Genomic DNA, 18,293 nt, shown 5'->3' with positions numbered 1-18,293 from the left:
ATGCTCAAAACTCACTCATCTACCCAGAACATCATGGGACTTTATTATTTCCAGGCCACATTTTCCTTCTAAGCCTCAGTTTTGCTTTCAGGAAAATGGGTGTGAAGATAAGTACCATTCACCGAGGGAAACACACTCCAGCTGGTGTCCTAAGGCCTTGGAGAGATCACCAATTCCACCAAAGAAGTTCCAAGGGGACACTGTCCTTATGAGAACTGGGTACCATAGTGACAAAGCCTTGACAACTGGGAATGGGGAGCAAGCTGGGTCCAGCTGTGTCCTCAGGCAGGCAGAGTTCTAGGTAATAGGTGAAGGGAGGGGAACCGACTCTTAGCCACAAGAGACCTATTCCCTAGGTTCCAGCATAACAGGTCAACAGAACTCCACGGCTCAGGCTGGAAAAACCTCCCCACATAAGCTGGCATGTTCTTCTATTTCTCCTGCTAAGAACTGTAAACCGCAAATAGGGCACTGGCCCCAGGAAGACTGTGGGGAGCTCTCTGGGGAGGACACGCACAGCACCGATGTTGAGGAGGACGAGGAGGGAGAGGCTGGCTGGGGTGGGGAGCTCTCTCCACAAGTGGCGGCATGTAAGGGAAGCGTCTCGATGCTGAAGGAGCCTACGGAGGGGAGAAAGAGATAAACCCTGAGAAGCGGAGGGAGTGTCTGCTGCCACTGGGTACTGCTCATGTGGGGAACCTCCCAGGGCTGAGTACTTCAAACCTGAGAGACATGATCTGGCAGACTATGTCAGTACCTAGGTGCCGGGGATATGGAGGCCCTTACAAAATGTGGAGTCTACTGGAAAAGGCCAGTCAGGAGCACAAAGAACACTGCCACTAGGCCTGGACAAAACAAAACTGTGTTTGGTGTGTGCACCATGTGTACAGATGGAAGCCAAAGGGTGGCATTGCATATCTTCTTGCTTCTCCATCTTATTTTTTGAGACAGGGTCTCCTGTTGTACCCAGAATGCACTAGTTATCTAGAGGGACTGACCAGTGAGTCCCGGGCCTCTGTCTGTCTCTGAACCTCCAGCCTGTGCTTATGGACATGAGCTGCACACCCAGCTTTTAAGTGGGTGCCAGGAACACAAACTCAGGTCCTCACCTGCCTCCAGACTCTACTAAACATTCTGCCAGCACCCACACTCTTCCTATCTTCACAGCTGTCCTCCAGATTCTACTAAACGCTTCTGCCAGCAGCCACACTCTTCCTATCTTCCTAAATGAACTCCTGGTCTCCACACCTCCACAGTAATCGACGTGGCTCACCTGTACAAATGGGACACTGTCCGGTGGCCTGGACACCATTGTGGTTTCCGGTCTGAGGTCGGTGCTGTCTTTGCCTTGCTCTTACTGCCCCCTTCCGATTTGGCTGAGAACTTGAGTTGGACAATGATCTGTGGGAAAGAACAGTTAAGGCCAGTTATCTGGGAGACAACACAAAGGCTCCAGACCAGAAGCTGAAGAAGAGTGGGAACGGTAACTCCGTTGGAGTCCTTGTTTTTCCACTTGATATGACAGACAAGAGGAAGGCAATTAACTTTTGAGCATGTGATGACAGGGTTCTATCACTGCCCTCAGTTTTAAAAATTAATTAATTTTCAGAAAGGGTCTTACTATGTAGGCCTGCATGGCCTAGAACTTGCTATGTAGAGCAGGCTTTCCCAGAACTCACAAAGATCCGCCTATTTCTGCCTTCCAATTCCTGGGATTAAAGGCACATGCTATCATCATGCCTGACCATTTTTTAATTTTAAAGTTGAGATATTATACATATACCATAAAATTATCCTTTGGAGGTATGGGTTAGGCTGCTTCTGAGCTGAGTAAGCACAGCTACTCCCAGAGCATTTTCAGCAGGCACTCCCCATCCTGCTGTCTCCCCCCCCCCCCCCCCGCCCCCCGCCACCAGCAAGCACTAACTTCAGGCTGGACTGAAACATGCTGTATATCCCAGTAGTCCTAGTAGTCAAACATGCAGTCTTCCTGCCCTGGTCTCGTGGGCGCTAGGATACAGGCCTCAGACAGATTTACATTTTGATCAATGAAGTGTACATGGCTCCTCATGCTGGTTCACTGCAGGGCCAGTTTCTGCCTCCTCCAAGTCTGATGGCACGTGGACAAGGACCTCTCTCCTTATCAAACCCGGGCTGCCCAGGCCTACTGAAGCGAGCGTGAGGAAGGCTCCGAAGAGCACGGAGCTCTGGAGGTGACAGCTGCCTGCCTACCTTCGGTCCTGCAATTTCTGCCTCTTCCTTTTGCCCACACCGTTCGTCCTGCTTTGCTCTTCCGCTCTGGGCTCTGCATTAGAAATGCTCATTAGTTATTTCTCTCCACACCAGACATGGTGGAACAGGCCCATAATCCCAGCACTTAGGAAGTTGAAGCTGGGGGACAGCAAGTTCAAGGCCAATTTGGGATGAATAATGAGATCTTTTTGTTTATTTGGTTTTTTTAGACAGGGTTTCTCTGTATAGCCCTGGCTATCCTGGAACTCACTCTGTAGACCAGGCTGGCCTTGAACTCACAGAGATCCGCCTGCCTCTCGAGTGCTGCGATGAAATGCGTGCACTACCACAGCCCGGTGAGACATTTTTTTTTTTGAAAAACAAAAATCAAAACAAATATTCTAGCTATTTACAAAAGGCTTCCACAGTTTAAGTTTTCTTTTGAGATATTCTTTCTAGCTTCTTTGCCTGGTTAAGTTTTTCTCATTCAAATCTGAGAGGAAATGTTCCTTCCTATAAGGATTCTCTGATTGAATCTTGTCACCCTACCATCTGTTCTTTCAATGTATTTATTACAGTTTAGCTTTAGACTTCCTTGTGTGACACAGACAGACATCTCTTCATTAAGATACGAGCATTGCTATCTTGACCGTACATGGCTAGCACATACAGACACCCAATAAATCCGTATCAAATGAGCAGTAACAAGAGCCAACAGTCACCTCTTATTCAGAATCTCAGAAACTCCTGCTACAGCACTGAATGTCTGTCAAGTGCTCACGTCATCTCAGTGCCTTATCAATAGCAGACATCCCCAAATGCTTGCTTCTTTCCTGCCTCCTCATCCTTATGGACTGTGAAATGACCCTGTCACCTACCACTGCCTGTTTGTATTGGGGCCTCTGAGTGTGGGTGGTGTCTAGAGCAAATCACAGTGTCTGTGAATAGGTTGCAAAAAGCCATGACTTCACTAGGATGTGGTGGCACATGCCTTGAATCCCAGCACTTGGGAGGCAGAGGCAGGAGGATTTCTGTGAGTTCCAGGCCAGCTAAGAGTTATGAGAAGAGACCTTGTCTCAAGTAAAAGAAAAACCCAAACCCTCTGACTTGTAGCTGACATGCTCTCCTTCCCTTTTGTCTGCCAGTGCTGAAGCAAGCTGCCACTCTGGGAGACACTGCCCAACCAGCCTCTCAATGAGCTGGAACAGCATCCTTTCCAGGGGAGCCCCGAGACGACTGCAGCTGTTCCTTTTCTCTTCTGAGGCAGGGTCTCACGTTACTCAGGCTGGCCGGGCGTGCTCCATGGAACTGAGAACGACCTTCACCAATGATTCTCTGCCTCCTCTTGCTCTCGTGATGGGACTGCGGCACTCACAGCAGAACACTGGTACTCTAAGGCATTACTGGGTTTAACTCTTTTCCTATAAACACGAGGAGCAGATTCCTGATTCCTAGACCACGCTCTTCCAATTGTTATCTAAGGCTGAACTTCTCTTCCCCTTCACCTGAAGCCCGAGCGCCACCCCAGCACAGCATGGCAGCCAGCAAGGAAACACTGTGTCGGCACAGTAAGGAGAAGGTCCCGGGCCTCACCTGCACTCTCTGGATGGCTGGGATCTTGTTCCCCACGGCTGTGCTTTGGGCTTACCACACTGGCTGCAGGTGCCTTCTGGGCAGCAGAAAGCAGCATGCGGGCTGCCCGGCCCGGAGGCCCTGGCTGCAACTGTCTCAGCAGACCCTTGAGCTCTGGGGTGTCCTCAGGGCTCCTGCAGAGAAACAGCACTGTGTTCCACTCAGAACCACTGAAGACGGTGGTTCATCAGGGACCATGGGCTGGGGCTCTGTCCCCATGAGCTGTGTGGTCTCTCCCTTACAGGAGAAATATCAACAGCAGGTACATACGGGTGGAGCTCTGGGAAGAACGTCCTTTGGATAGAAGGATTAGTCAGCCAGGGCCTAGGGTCAGACTCCAGCGCATCAGAAGAGCTCTGAGGAGAAAATGGAGAAGTAAATACCTAGATCCACCAGCAGAGGACACTGCCGCCTAGGAACACAACATGATTGTAGCTGCAGTAACTTTTACAAGACATGTCTGCTGGGGTAGCAATCTCTGATGCTGCACTTTGTCTGCTAAGGGTTTTGTCACAATAAGAAGAACTCTGGGAAGAGAAGAATCTACACAATTGGGTAAAACAGACCTACAGAGCCGGTAGGGTGGTGCCCGCCTTTAATCCCAGCACTTGGGAGGCAAAGGCAGGCGGATCTCTGTGAGTTTGAGGCCAGCCTGGTCTACAGAGTTAGTTCCAGAACTGGCTTCAAAGCTAGTGAGAAACCCTGTCTCGAAAAACCAAAAACAAACCAAACCAAACAAAAACAAAACAAAAAAGAAAAACAAAACAAAACAAACAAAAAATAGACCTATGGGGACTAATGGAACGTGCAAACCTTTGAGTTTGTTTCTTATAAACTTTTAAAATATGTATCTATATCATACTTTAAATTTTTTTTTTTTTTTTTTTTTTTTTTTTGCTTTTGGTTTTTCAAGACAGGGTTTCTCTGTGTATCAGCCTTAGCTATCCTGGAACCAGGTCTTGTAGAATAGGCTTGCCTTGAACTCACAGAGATCCACCCTCCTCTACTTCTTATAACAGAGCTCGGTATTATAACATAAAGACAGAAGGCTTTGCAAGGCAGGGGCTACAAGGGAGCCTGGGGCTTTCAAGGGCTGAAAGTGATAGCTCTCCCCAAAGCTGGACGTGACACATGAGGTTAGGGTGAGATTCAAACAGAATTTCAACACAGCCAAGAGCCGGTTCAACAGCTCCATGCAGACTATGTTCGGGGCTTACTTACATCTCTGCCAGGGAGAAAAAGAAAAGGGAGGAGCTTATCCCAAAGTCCAAAGGAGACTCTAATTCCCCAAACTCCAAAGGCAGTTCAGATATTCAGACATGGCTCAACCTGGACTACAGGAGGATTTCTGCAGTTAGATAAAAGCCAGCACTCCTCAGGAACTTAGGAAGCCAGCTCCCCTCAACCAAGAAGTGAATTCCCTCATGACTGGCAGAAGGGACAAATGGTGCTTCCTTGGGAACATCTCACAGCCCATGCTAGCCGCGGCCTTTCTCACCTTCGCTCTACCCTAAACCCGCTCTAGCTTAACCCCCCCATTCTCCTTTTAACCCTACTATCTTTGTTATGTGAACGCCTCCGGCTGCTCTCTCTTGTACCCACAGTAAAAACCTCCTGTTAACCATGGAGAGTAGTGTCATTAGTTTAGACACGGAATCTTGGATCCTCCATGTTTACTTTTCTTCAATCAAGCATCAAGTTCTAAGTAGGAATTGAAAATACTAAATCCTCGCTCCACCATTGAACATACCCGGTTCAGCCCAGAGCCTCCGGGGGCTAAGGGATCAATCACAGGTTCAGCGGACAGGTCCACAGGGGAACGCACCCGGAGGAAGGCCAGGCCAAAGGACTGACGGCGTGTGAAAGGCTGGGAGCAGGTCAGTCGAAGCCGATCCCATGATTCTCCTGAGGCTGGAGCCAGGAAATCATCTCAAGGAGAAAAAGGAGACAAAGGAGGGGTTGCAGAGATGGCTCAGGAGTTAAGAGCTCTTGTTATGCCTGAGAGAACCTGAGTTCCATTTCCAGCAGCCAAGTCAGGGGGTTTACAACTGCCTGTAACTCCAGCTCCAGGGCAATCTCACACCCTCTGGTGGCTCCCTCATGTACCAGAACTCATGCATCCATACACATACCCTCCCACATATACATGAATAAAAAATAAAAATAAATATTTAAAAAGAAGAGAGAGCTGGCATGGGAAGTGCATGGTGGTGATCTCAGCACTTGTGGGGTAGAGGCAAGCAAAGGAGTTCAAGGCTAACCTTGGTTGCAAAGCAAGTTTTAGGTCTAGAGATAGGAAGACAGAGAGGGATGTGTGTGCGTGTGTGCTCTCTTGAGCATGCTTGTTGACACTTGCACAGGACTGGGCAACAGAGAAGAAAATGTGTTGCATTAACCGTTATCAGTCAGGAGGCAGGAAGGGAGAAAAGTCCAAAACTGAAGAAAAGGAAGATAGACAAGGCTAAGGCTACACAGGCGGTAAATGTGGAGGTCACCAGTCCTGTGCCCTCAGGCTCTGATAGCAGAGAAAGGCCTGCCAGGCAGCCAAGGTGGGGCCCTTTCAGCAGCTACTTCCTTACCTTCTAACCACCCCTCCATCTCCCCGTTCCTGACCACGAGGCTGCACCCTCCCTCTCACTGCCCCCTCCCACCTACGCAGCCATTCCCAGTACTGAAGCCACGCCCACCAACTTTACACCTCTGATCCTGTCACCATCCAGTCAGTGTATCATCCTCCATACTGCACACAGCGCTTCCAAAATCTCACCCTTTCGTTACAATGAGAGAAACACCTCCAATTTAAACACAGAAAAACAGATCGCAATTCCCTAGCATCCAGGAATCATGACTTAATCACCTGTTATAGTGCTCACTGGGTAGGACCCTCACCCCTTATTCTCAAAGGGGCGAGAAGAAACTTCCTAGCAGAATGTTTTCCCAGGAAGATAGTGGCCTTCCCCTCTCCCACCTGGGAGATTCTGAGCACAAGCCCAGCCAGCCACCTGATACAGGCTGATAAAGATGGCCTAACTCAAAAACAGTGGCCTTTCTCTAAAAAGAACAAGGAAAAAGCTGACTTAGCAGAATGGGAGGGAGCAAAAGTCCTTGCACCCGTGCCAAAGCATCTTCAAAGATTCTCTTTGAGGTTATGCCTTTAAAAGCTTACCCCACAGAGGAGATACAACTCCTCTCTCTACCTCACTACAACGGGGATGGAGATGAGTTCCAAACATGTTTGTATTATGCTGATTACACCTTGCTTATTACAGTCTGGACCTCTCTGGTGGTCTCTCTCTGGGGGTCGTAATCTGGGCACAACAACTGAACATAGATTCACATAAGCAGAATTCATGAAACATTTTATATATATATATTTATATATATATTTATATATATATATATATATATATATATATATTTTTTTTTTTTTTTCGAGACAGGGTTTCCCTGTGGCTTTGGAGCCTGTCCTGGAACTAGCTCTGTAGACCAGGCTGGTCTCGAACTCACAGAGATCCGCCTGCCTCTGCCTCCCGAGTGCTGGGATTAAAGGCGTGCACCACCATCGCCCGGCCCGAAACATTATATATTATATAATTATAGCCAACATATAGCTTTTTACCATAAACAAAAATTTATTCTATACTTTTTTCTTTTTGTGGTGTTAGGGATTAAATAAAATAAGGATCAAAAAACAAAAACAAAAACATAGCAGTCCCTGGTGTGGTAGCATATATACCCGCAGTTCCAGCACCGGAGTGCTAAGGCAGTAAGTCTTTAAGGCTAGCCTGGGCTGCCCCGAATTCCCAGCAGGCAAAACTCACACGCAAGCACTAGCTTACTGTGTTCTAGCACATGGAGTTAGGCAAAGGCTTCCTTCCACGGTCCACACCCAGAAGCCCTTAGAGCCACCTCTGTACTGCATCTGTCCTCGGAAAGCCCGCACAGCTGCCCTCTTTACCCGCTCTGAACATCCGGACTCCAGAGCGGTTCTTCTCCTCCTTTGACTCAGCGGGGGACATCAGCATGGTTGCAGGGAGAAGGGTGACGAAAGGTCTGTCTGGAGGCCAGGAAGAACGGCCCACGTCAATCTGTAGGAAAGCACAGCCACAGTTACCTGGGGACAGAGCGGAAAGAAGGATAACGATGAGAGAATGGCCATACATGACAACACAGGGTGGAATCAGAAGACAGAAAGTTCTGGCAACACTGGGTCACTCAGGGAGCTGCCAACTGGAATGCAATGAGACCCCAGTCCATTAAAAGATGGTAAAGGTTCACCATGGCCACCACAGCCTGAAACCTGTCCTGGAAATCACCGTTAATGAACCCAACGTCTTTCTGTCCTGAGAAAGCAGACAGTAGTCCCTACTCTAACTGTTCCTTTTTTTTTTTTAAATTTTTTTTCCTTTCTTTCTTTTTTTCTTTTGGTTTTTCAAGATAGGGTTTCTGTGTAGCTTTGAAGCCTGTCTTGGAACTAGCTCTTGTAGACCAGGCTGGCCTCGAACTCGTAGAGATCCACCTGCTTCTGCCTCCCAAACACTGGGACTAAAGTGTGTGCTATCACACCTGGTTAGTCTAGAAAATTCTAAGGCCATTTCTTTGTTTGTCTTTGAGACAGAGTCTTACTGTAGCCTTAGATGGCCTAGAGTTTCAATTATGTAGACCAGGTTGGTCTCCAACTCAAGAAATCTGCCTGCTTCAGTCTCCTGAATGCTGGGGTTAAAGGGCTGTGGCATTATGCCCGGCATCTAAAATCTCCTGTGCACAGTGGGCTCAACAGCATCCTCCTGACACTGACCTTTAGAGGCGATAAGGATTCTATTTGTTAGTATCGATTGGTTACTATGCCGGTGCCCTAAGGTTTTTTTTTTTTTTAAATATTTATTTATTTATTAATTATGTGTACAATATTCTTTCTGTGTGTATGCCTGAAGGCCAGAAGAGGGCACCAGACCTCATTACAGATGGTTGTGAGCCACCATGTGGTTGCTGGGAATTGAACTCAGGACCTTTGGAAAAGCAGGCGATGCTCTTAACCGCCTCTCCAGCCCTGCCCTAAGGTTTTACCCAGAGCAGAGCGCCCAGCATAGTTCTAGAAGCAGCACCCACACTGCATTTTCTTTAGGTTATGGGCACACGAATGCAAGCTCCCCGTGTATAGAGTAAGAGAAAAACTTCAGCTGCTGTTCCTCAGGGGCTGGCCACCTTGTCTTTTATTGTATTTCATGAGCATGGGTGTTTTGCAGGCACCTATGTCTGTGTATCACTTGTGTGCCTGACACCCTCAGAGGCCAGAAGAGGAGTCAGATCCCCTGGCACTGAAGTTAGAGATGTTTGTTAGTCACCATGTGGGTGCTGGGAATTGAACCTGTTTCCTCTGGAAGAGCAGTTGGTGCTCTTAACCATTGAGCCATCTCTCCAGCAGCCCCAGGGCTTCTCTGTGTAGCCCTGGCTGTCCTGGAACATGCTCTGCAGACAAGGCTGGCTTTAAGCTCAAGAGATCTACCTGCCCCCACCTCCCAAGTACTATAATTAAAGGTATGCACCACCACCACGCTACAGCAAATCTTACAGAGGCCTTTCTTTGTTTCTTGAGACAGGGTTTCTATGTAACAGTCCTGGCTGTCCTGGAATTTGCTTTGTATACCAGGTTGACCTCAAACTCATAGAGATTCTCCTGCCTCTTGAGTGCTGAGATTAAGGGTGTGCGCCACCACCGATAGGCTGAAGGCATTTTTAAAGTTGGGGTTCCCTCCTCTCAGATGTCTCCAGCTCGGGTCATATGCAGACATCAGTGATCTCTTTACCTCCCACGCTGGCATTACAGGGACTGAGCTACCATAACTGGCTTTTGTGTGTGTGAGTAGACGCCAGAGGACAGCTTCAAGCAGGAGCCCTCACCTTCTACCTTGTTTGAGGCAGGTTGCCTGTTGCTCCCTGCTGTGTTAGACACATTCGTTTACCCATGAACTTTTCTGCTTCCCACCTCACCACAGGAGCACTGAAGCACAAATGTGGACTATCCCACCTGGTTCTCATGTGGATTCTGAGAATTCAAACTCAGATCCTTACACTCGAATGGCAGCTGCCTTCCCACTGGGACCTCTCCCTAGTCTATGCCTGGCTTTAAATGTGGGTTCCGGGGATCAAACTCAAGTCCTCATGTACCAGGCAAGGTCTTTACCAACTGAGCTAGAACCTCTGCTCTACGTTATATTCTGTATGGATGAAGACCCGAGAGTTCTCCAACACCAAACCTTCTCCAAGGGCAAACACCACATTTCCCCTTCACACCTAGGCAGGGCTTACTCCAGAAGGCTTCTCAGTCCAAATGAACTGAGCCAGTTGAGGGGAATGGTTAGTCACGTCATGCCTGTGCTTTCCCTCAAAAGCCCTGAAAATTGACTCACCGACATCGATGTAACTTATGGGCACCACCCTCTCCAGCTGAAGCTCTGCCCTCAGTTGTCCACTCTTGTCCTGAGGACAGCTGAGCCAAGGTCCCTTGTGACTGTCTGGGTTCAGCAAGTTCTCCACAGGATACTTGGGATCCTACATGAGAGAGGATGAGAAGAATTAGGAGTGTTTCTGAGCTCCCAAGGGAAGAAAGGCCACCTTGGAACACGGACATCTACAGTCCCCTCTGCTGAGGCTCCTCAACATGAGAGAAAGGCACCCCGGGCATCATGCGACTCAGCCTGCCTCTCACGCAGTAGACACCACTTCTACTAACTTAGCATTAGGAGTGCCTCCTAAGGATTCTTCTACCTAACTTAGCATTAGGAGTACCTCCTAAGGATTCTTCTACCTAACTTAGCATTAGGAGTGCCTCCTAAGGATTCTTCTACCTAACTTAGCATTAGGAGTGCCTCCTAAGGATTCTTGACTTGTTACTATTTCTTCTGCTTAGTTAATAGATAAATAAAGTTTGTGGGTCTCAAAACTCACTTAAAAAACTAAACAAAGCAGAATTCCAAATTTCTAAAACTGGAGCTTTTATACACTACACAACATTAAATAGTTCTTTATTCATAAGACCTTTACACAAACCTTTGCTTTTTTTCTCTTTTTATTCTTCTCTCATATATTACATCACGACCACTGTTTCCCTTCCCTCCCCTCTCCCCTCGATCCAGTCCTCCAATGATGGAGGAGGGTCATCTTTCTATCTGTTGTTTCATTGGTTAATTAATAAAAAAACTGCTTGGCCTTTGATAGGACAAAAAAATTAAATAGGTAAAAAAAAAAACAAAAAACTGGAAAAAAAAAAGCCGAATCAGGCAGTCGCCATGATTCTCCCACTCCAGACAGACACAGGTTAAGATCTTTCCTGGTAAGCCAGCTCATGGTGCTACAACTGTTTCCCTTTGAAAAAGGACAGGCCTCCCAGGGATATCAACCAACCATGCATATCAAATCACAATAAGACGAGGCACATCCTGTCATATTAAGTCTGGACCAGGCAATCCAGGAGAAAAAGGGTCCCAAAGGCAGTCAGAAGAGCCTGTGACAGCCCCCACTCCCACTCTTAGGAGTCCCACAAGAACACAACCACCCACCCACATCATACATGCAGAAGGCTAGGTCAGACCCATACTGGTTCCCTGACTGCTGCTTCAGTCTCCACACATTTATCTATCCTTTTAAAGGGTTATTTATTTCAATGTTCTGTCTGCATGTTTGACTGCACACCAGAAGAGGGCATCAGATGCCATCATAGGTGGTTACGAGCCACAGGTGGTTGCTGGGAACTGAACTCAGTACCTCTGGAAGTGCAATGTTCTAACCTCTGAGCCATCTCTCCAGCCCCCACACACATGTATTTACCCCCAATATAATCCTATGAAATAAGTCTTTGTTTATTTAGTCCAGGCTAGACCCAAACACAAATCCTCCTGAGGGCTGGAGCTGTAGATGAGAGTGTCACTGCAGCCAACAAGAGCTTGTAGTCCTAATTTACAACCGATGCTTACACAGAAGTGATTACTCAAAGTCATCGACAGTGACATTGAGATTTAACAAATTCCAGGTTCCCAGGCAGAGGCAGGTGGATCTTTGTGAGTTCAAGACCAGCCCGGTCTACAAGAGCTAGTTCCAGGACAGGCTCCAAAGCTACAGAGAAACCCTGTCTCGAAAAACAAAACAAAACAACAAAAAAAGAAATTCCAAGTTCACTAATGCAAATCCTTTTTGGTTGAGCAGCTTTGAGCAAAGAAATAACTTTCTTCCTCTAGTTCTAAGCTTCTTTATAAGCAAAAGAGAAAACCATGGTTTTTGTTTTTCAGAAATAGGATCTCAAGGATGACCTTCTGACTCTGCCTCCCAAGTGCTGGGAGTATAAGCAGGCACCTATGCACCTACATACCCCCACTTTTTAAAATGTATATGGGTGTTTTTGCCTGCATGTGCCCACAGAGGCCCTGGAGCTCGAGTTACAGTTTTGTCATGTGGGTGCTGGGAACTGAAGCAGGGTCCTTTGGGAAACCAGCCACCATTCAGAACCATTGAGCCACCTCTCTAATCCCAATTGCACCCAGCTTTGACTCATGGTGTTTCATGTGTTGTCTTGTTTTGTTTCAGTAATAAAATCCTTCTTTAAACTGCAATTTCGCATGTGTGTGAATATTTTTCTCATAAAATAAAAGTAATGCTCTAATTAAAATATGGGTTGGGGAGGGAGGCTAAAGACTTTCTTTCCTTTTTTTTTTTTTTTTCTGGTTTTTCGAGACAGGGTTTCTCTGTGATTTTGGAGCCTGTCCTGGAACTAGCTCTTGTAGACCAGGCTGGTCTCGAACTCACAGTGATCCGCCTGCCTCTGCAAGGGCTGGGATTAAAGGCGTGCGCCACCACCGCCCGGCTTCTTTCTTTCCTTTTTGAGACAGGGTTTCTCTGTGTAGCTTTGGTGCGTACCCTGAAACTAGCTCTAGTAAACCAGTCTGGCCTTGAACTCATAGAGAGCCCTCTGCCTTTGCCTCCCAAGTGCTGGGATTAAAGGCATGAGTCACCACCGCCTGGCTCTAAAGACATACTTTCATCCTTCTTCTCAGCTTCTAGAGCAGTCTTATAGAGACCATGATGTTAGAAGACTGCTGTGTTTTCTGAGATTCTCTGACAAAACATGGATGGTGGATATATGAGGCACTCAGGCGGATGAGCAGGTGACTTCAGTTTGAAGCCAATTTGGGACACAGGTCAGCCAGAGCTACCGAGCAAGACCTCCCTTCAAACAAAACAAAACAAAACAAAACAAAACCAACCCACCACAACAACATACCCACAAAGGCAAACAGTACTCGAACAAAGGCAGGTAAATCTCTGTGAGCTTGAGGCCAGCCTGAGTTCTAGGCCAGTCAGGGATAGTGAGACTTGGGAAAGAAAGAAAGAAAGAAAGAAAGAAAGAAAGAGGGAGGGGGGAGAGAGGGAGGGAGGATGGAAGGAAGGAAGGAAGGAAGGAAAGAAAAAAGGAGGAGGAAGAGGACAACTGTGACAGTTCAAGCTTATGTCCAGGTGAGGAAGGCTAAGAGAATTTTTACTTTATTTCAAGGGTTAATATAGTAGTTCCTAAGCACCATCTAAGGGGGCTCTCTGAAATGTGTGCAGATTAAAAAAATAATTTGTTTACTTTTATTTTATGAGTATGAATGTTTTTCCAGAATGCATATATGTGCACCAGTACATATCTGTTGGATTCCCTGGACTGGGGTTAAGGATGGTTGTGAGTCACCACATGGGTGTGGAGAGGCTTCTCACTATCACAGTCTCTGCCAAGTACTACTACATGTTCCCATTAGGGCCTGGGAACTCTACCCGACCAATGACGCTGCTGTAAAACAGACCTAGCCACCCAAATGTCACCCCTCAAAAAGATCAGTGTAGTGAGAGGAAAGAGGGGTCAATGGATGGTGACTGAACGTGCCTGAGAAGAAAATGAGACGACGTGGCTGATTTCCACAGGAGCCATCTGAGGTCACCAGTTTCCTCAAGTACAAGCCAAATACGCTTCCTCCCAGGATATCTTTTGTCCTCACAGTACCACTGCCTAGGTTTTGCTTTTGGGAGAACAAGAATCCTCACTTTATTCCTGGAGAAAAAAAAAAAAAAAAAAGAACAAAAGTAGCATAAGTTACCCATTCTTATTTCTTTGAAAGCAAGAATTATTTACAGAAGTAGGCTTGTTTCTTAGGGCCACCACAGGCCTGTAGGAAGCAAATCTGAATCATCTAGATACCCCTCCCCTACAACCCCACAATTGCAAGACAGCCTCAAGGAAACAAAGCAGCAAATTAAAAAAATTAAAAAGTTATTATAGTAACGCTGGACTTAAAACAGGTAAGCTCCCAAGAACATGAACGGTGCCTTAAATCGTTTACCTGTATGTCCCTAGGAGACTAGGACACAATGAGGACGGGCAACAAACGTACAGCTAAATACATTATATAGTTCTGCAGTCTGTTCAGTCAATCTTCCTAAATTAGCTTTCATTCCTCCAAGCTAGGTGTGGAGTCCCCTGCGTATGAACCTAGCACTTGGAAGGCTAAGGCAAGAGGACACAAGTTTAAAGCCAGTCTGTGCCACATAGCAGGTTCAAGGCTAGCTTGGGGGTGCATAGCCAGACCCTGATTCAAAAGAGTATCCTTGGGTCAGTGAGATGGATCAACCATTGTTTTTATTTTTCTTTTTTCTGAGATAGGGTTTCTTTGTGTAGCCCTGGCTGTCTGGGAACTAACTCTGTAGACCAGGCTGGCCTCGAACTCACAGAGATCCTCCTGGGTGCTGGGATTAAAGGTGTGCGCCACCTTGCCCGGCAGCTCATAAACTTTTTATGAGTACACACAGATGTATATACTCCTGAGGCCAGCGGTCAGCACCAGGTGTCCGTTACCGTTCTCCACTTTATTGTTTGAAACACTTAATCTAGCTCAAAGCCTGGCTAGGTGGGCTTGCCAATAAGTCCCCAGGGTCCTCCTGTCTCTATTTCCCAGCGTTGAAATCACAAGCACCAGTTTCTGGCTTGCCTGGAACTTGCTATGTAGACCAGGCTGGCGTCTGCCTCCTGATTTCGTGGGTTTGGGGAATCTGAACTCAGGTCAGAATGCACAACAAATTACTCAATGAGCCGTTTCTCTAGACTGAAAATGTAGTTTTTATTTATTTAGTTTTTTGAGACACAGTTTCTCTGTGTAGCAGCCTTGGTTGTCCTGGAACTTGCTTTGTAAACCAGGCTTGCCCAAAACTCACAGAGCGATGCCTGCCTCTGTCTACCTAGTGCTGGAATTAAAGGCGTGTGTCACCAATTCTGGCCAAGGCTGGAAATCTGAATATATGCAAAAATAGACAGAGAACTAACTCTTATGTGTCCATCATTCATAGTCAACAATCCTCCAGTAACAAATGTTTTGAAGATATCTGAATGTCTATAGGTAGAGGGATCTCTTTCAAGATTCTCTCTCTCTCTGGACACAGTCCTGCCTGACCTTGTATCTGCTATGCAGCCCAAGCTGGCCAAAATGTTTTTCACTAAATTTCTTTTTTACATGTATTTGTTTTGTGTGCACGTGAAGGGTATATACATGCTGGGGTCAGAAGGCAGTTTGCAGGGGTCAAATCTTCTCCTTCCACCATGTGGGTCCTGGGGACAGAATGTAGGTCACTAGGCTTGGTGCAGCTGCCTTCTACCACCGAGCCATCTTCTTTTTCTCCTAAAAACGATTTATATTTAACGTACTCGAGTATTTTGCCCACATATATCTATATACACTAATGTGTGTCTGGTGCTGGAGGAAGCCAGAAGAGGGTGTCAGATCTGGAACCAGAGTTACAGATGATCGTGAACTGCCATGTAGGTGCTGGGAATTGAATCTGTGTCTCCTGCAAAACAGCAAGTACTCTTGATCTCTGAGCCATGCCCCCACACTGAGCCACCTTGCTGGCTTCTAAGAAATTATTTTTGAGATGAAGGTCTTACTGTGTTGTTTAGTCCAACCCCTGAACCCCAGACCCCAAATCCTTCTGCCTCAGCCTCCCAAATGTTGGCACCTCAGGTATGAGTCATGTTCATGCCAGGATGGACTTGAACTCTTGGCATCAGGTGACTTTGCCTCAGCCAAGAGTAGCATCAGACCTGAATTTTTTTTTTCTTTCAAGACAGGGTTTTTCTGTAGCTTTGGAGCCTGTCCCGGAACTAGCTCTTGTAGACCAGGCTGGCCTCAAACTGGGATTAAAGGTGTGCGCCTGCCTCTGCCTGGGATTAAAGGTGTGCGCCACCACCACCCGGCCAGACCTGAATTTTTCTTCAAATATTCACCCTGAAAATATGAGTCCATGAATCCTGATACATTCCTGGCCATAATGGCTTTCCAATCTATCCATACCAAAGATTTCTATTTCTCACGCTATTGCTCCTGCTAGGAATACTTGCTCTCTTTACAACTTGTTTAACTTAATTTTGATGTTCAAATTACACACACACACACTTTACAACTTGTTTAACTTAATTTTGATGTTCAAATTAAACACACACACACACACACACACTTTACAACTTGTTTAATCTAATTTATTTTGATGTTCAAATCAAACACACAGTTATGATATGGCGCCGTGGGTCCCATGGCGGGTGAGGGACAGACAAAAAAAAGCATACAGACAGTTTGCGTGTGGAGTTTAATTGAGATAAAGGAAAGAGAAAATGAGAGAGAAACAGACAGTCAGAGACGGGTGGTGGTGATGGTGGTGGTGGTGGTGAGGGAAGAGGAGAGGGAGTGGAAAAGACCAGTTTGCCTCAGTGGCAAGTGAGAGAGTGAGAGAGATCCGGAGTGGGCGGACTTGTCTCTTAAAGGTATCTTTACACTTCGTACAGTCAGGGAACTGCTAGCCCTAAGCAGAGGGGAGATTGTGCCAGGTTCCCAAGGGGCGCCAGGATACTAACACGCACACACGCGCGTGCTCGCGCACACACAAACACCTCATGTAACAACTATATGGTTATGTCTTATATCTCTCGACTGTGAGCACCTGGAGAATAGGATTTTTTGTTTGACTCATTCTTAAATATCTAATATAAGAGGAAGAAAACACATAGATGATTAGCAATCACTGACGTTCCCCTAGGTTCTGTAGCTCTCAGTCTCTTTGAAGTTTTAAGATCCCGGAATGGGTTGCTCTGTTCATTTTCTTGTTGGCCACCCTCCTCCCTTTCAGCTACTCCTCTCCAATCGACAAATCCCAACACCTCTCACCCGCGTCCATGAACCTTAAGAAGTCGGGGCAGCATCAACTCCCGGGCTCCAATCTTATTCTCCCGCCAATTCCGTCCACCGAACCTACGCCTTCTGTCCCGAGCGCCACTCTGACTACCGAAGCCGCTATTTCTGAAAGATGGCTCCCATCGAGGCAAAACAGTAGCTACTCACCTCAAACCAACAAAAACCCCGCGTGCTTGTGTTTTTAATGTATATTTTTATTCACTATACTCTTCCCGTAGAGAGCGGGATTTAAACTTCCGGGTCGGACGCGATGCTGCATGGGAAATGTAGTTCTTAGTGCACACGCGTCTCTGCCCATAGCCCTAGAGAGGGAGCGTCGCGAGATTAGCACATTCACGGACTCACATTTTTTGCTCACTACGGTGACAATTGCTGAACTGTTTCGGCTAAAATAACAAGAATAAGTTTTCTTTTCTCGAGAACGCCTTCCTGTTGAAGCTTGGTAGTGCACGAGAGTCGCCCCCTCTTAATTCCGAAGGAGCAGGTAGATGGTCTCTTGGTTCCTCCCAGGCCTCAGCCTGTCTTGGTGCTCCGCCCAGGCCGCGCCTCCGATTGGCCCCAAGCACCCGAGCGGCGGAAGCAGCTGGCTCGCGGGGACCCGGGTGGGGGCTGGCCGTGAAGATGGCGGCAGTGGTGGAGGTGGAGGTTGGAGGAGGTGCTGTTGCGGAAAGGGAGCTAGATGAGGTAAGAGGAGTTGAGGGACAAGAAAGGCGAGACGGCTTCAAAGTGGAAGGAGAGGAAGTGAGGAATAGGAGCCGGAGACTCCAGGAGAAACGGGAACGTTCCTTAGGAAGCTGACAGGGAGGCGGATTTTCCGTGAGGGAAATCTGAGGGCTTCTGACCCAGGGACCCCGAGGCGGTCCTGGTGCAGTAGATTGGCAGTTGCTTAAAAGGTGGTGATGGAGGGCAGACCAGAGGCCAGAGGGACGGGAACTTTAAAGATTTTGAGATTATTAGATGGAGGTCCAAGGTAGAACTAAGGGGCAAAGAGTTGCATTAATTGGAGGGGCGTGGACTTCTGTAAGGCAAGGCGGAGGCTTTCCCTGTGGGAAAGGACTCCAAGCTTGATCTGGAGGTTGGGGACACAGATCGGGAAGCAATACTAATTACTAGTATTACAGCTTTGAATTATTTTTAGGTAGGGACCAACTTATTTATTCTTAC

The 18,293-nt window shown here is 47.1% G+C and overlaps 2 protein-coding genes across 8 annotated transcripts in view; one reads left to right on the top strand and one right to left on the bottom strand.

Moving 5' to 3' along the window:
* Positions 1–25: 25 nt before the first annotated feature.
* On the bottom strand, positions 26–17,343 carry LOC121463925 (short transient receptor potential channel 2). 4 transcript variants are annotated; one of them, XM_041676493.1, is made up of 10 exons: positions 17,277–17,343; positions 13,781–13,945; positions 10,275–10,416; positions 7,823–7,978; positions 5,615–5,793; positions 4,135–4,220; positions 3,826–3,998; positions 2,233–2,305; positions 1,274–1,401; positions 26–620 (listed from the first exon to the last, which is right to left on the bottom strand). In XM_041676493.1, the coding sequence occupies exons 2-10, from the start codon at positions 13,823–13,825 to the stop codon at positions 391–393; spliced, it is 1,212 nt and encodes a 403-aa protein (XP_041532427.1). In that variant the 5' UTR covers positions 13,826–13,945; positions 17,277–17,343; the 3' UTR covers positions 26–390. The 4 variants fall into 4 exon arrangements, with proteins under 4 accessions (XP_041532427.1, XP_041532426.1, XP_041532428.1 ...); XM_041676492.1 differs by lacking the exon at positions 17,277–17,343 and adding an exon at positions 17,103–17,226; XM_041676494.1 differs by lacking the exon at positions 17,277–17,343 and adding an exon at positions 17,103–17,226 and having other exon boundaries at positions 5,690–5,793.
* A 98-nt stretch (positions 17,344–17,441) lies between these two features.
* Rnf121 (ring finger protein 121) overlaps positions 17,442–18,293 on the top strand; it is a 58,241-nt gene continuing 57,389 nt past the window's right edge. For 2 of the 4 annotated variants that reach the window (XM_041676474.1, XM_041676472.1), the window contains exon 1: positions 17,442–17,613. Coding sequence is in view for 1 of the 4 variants with exons in the window: in XM_041676471.1 (XP_041532405.1) it covers positions 17,751–17,813 (63 nt within the window). In the remaining 3 variants the exon portion in view is untranslated. Of the gene's footprint in view, positions 17,614–17,702; positions 17,814–18,293 lie in introns of those variants that run through there. The other 2 variants (XM_041676471.1, XM_041676473.1) reach the window with 2 other exon arrangements.

Source organism: Microtus oregoni, unplaced genomic scaffold (genome assembly GCF_018167655.1).
Source record: "Microtus oregoni isolate MIOR12 unplaced genomic scaffold, Mior012 000027F_ref0000203, whole genome shotgun sequence".
In the NCBI taxonomy this organism is placed as follows: domain Eukaryota; kingdom Metazoa; phylum Chordata; class Mammalia; order Rodentia; family Cricetidae; genus Microtus; species Microtus oregoni.
This window is presented reverse-complemented; position numbering and strand designations above follow the sequence as displayed.

What these genes read in the sequence shown, in the direction of transcription:
- LOC121463925 (XM_041676493.1), bottom strand. Translation starts at nt 13,825, where the DNA reads ATGGCTCCTGTGGAAATCAGCCACGTCGTCTCATTTTCTTCTCAG. An exon ending in CATAAGTTACATCGATGTCG is followed by an intron (nt 7,979 to 10,274) that starts GTGAGTCAATTT and finishes CTCTGTCCCCAG; the next exon opens with GTAACTGTGGCTGTGCTTTC. An exon ending in TTCTTCCCAGAGCTCCACCC is followed by an intron (nt 3,999 to 4,134) that starts GTATGTACCTGC and finishes GTTTCTCTGCAG; the next exon opens with GAGCCCTGAGGACACCCCAG.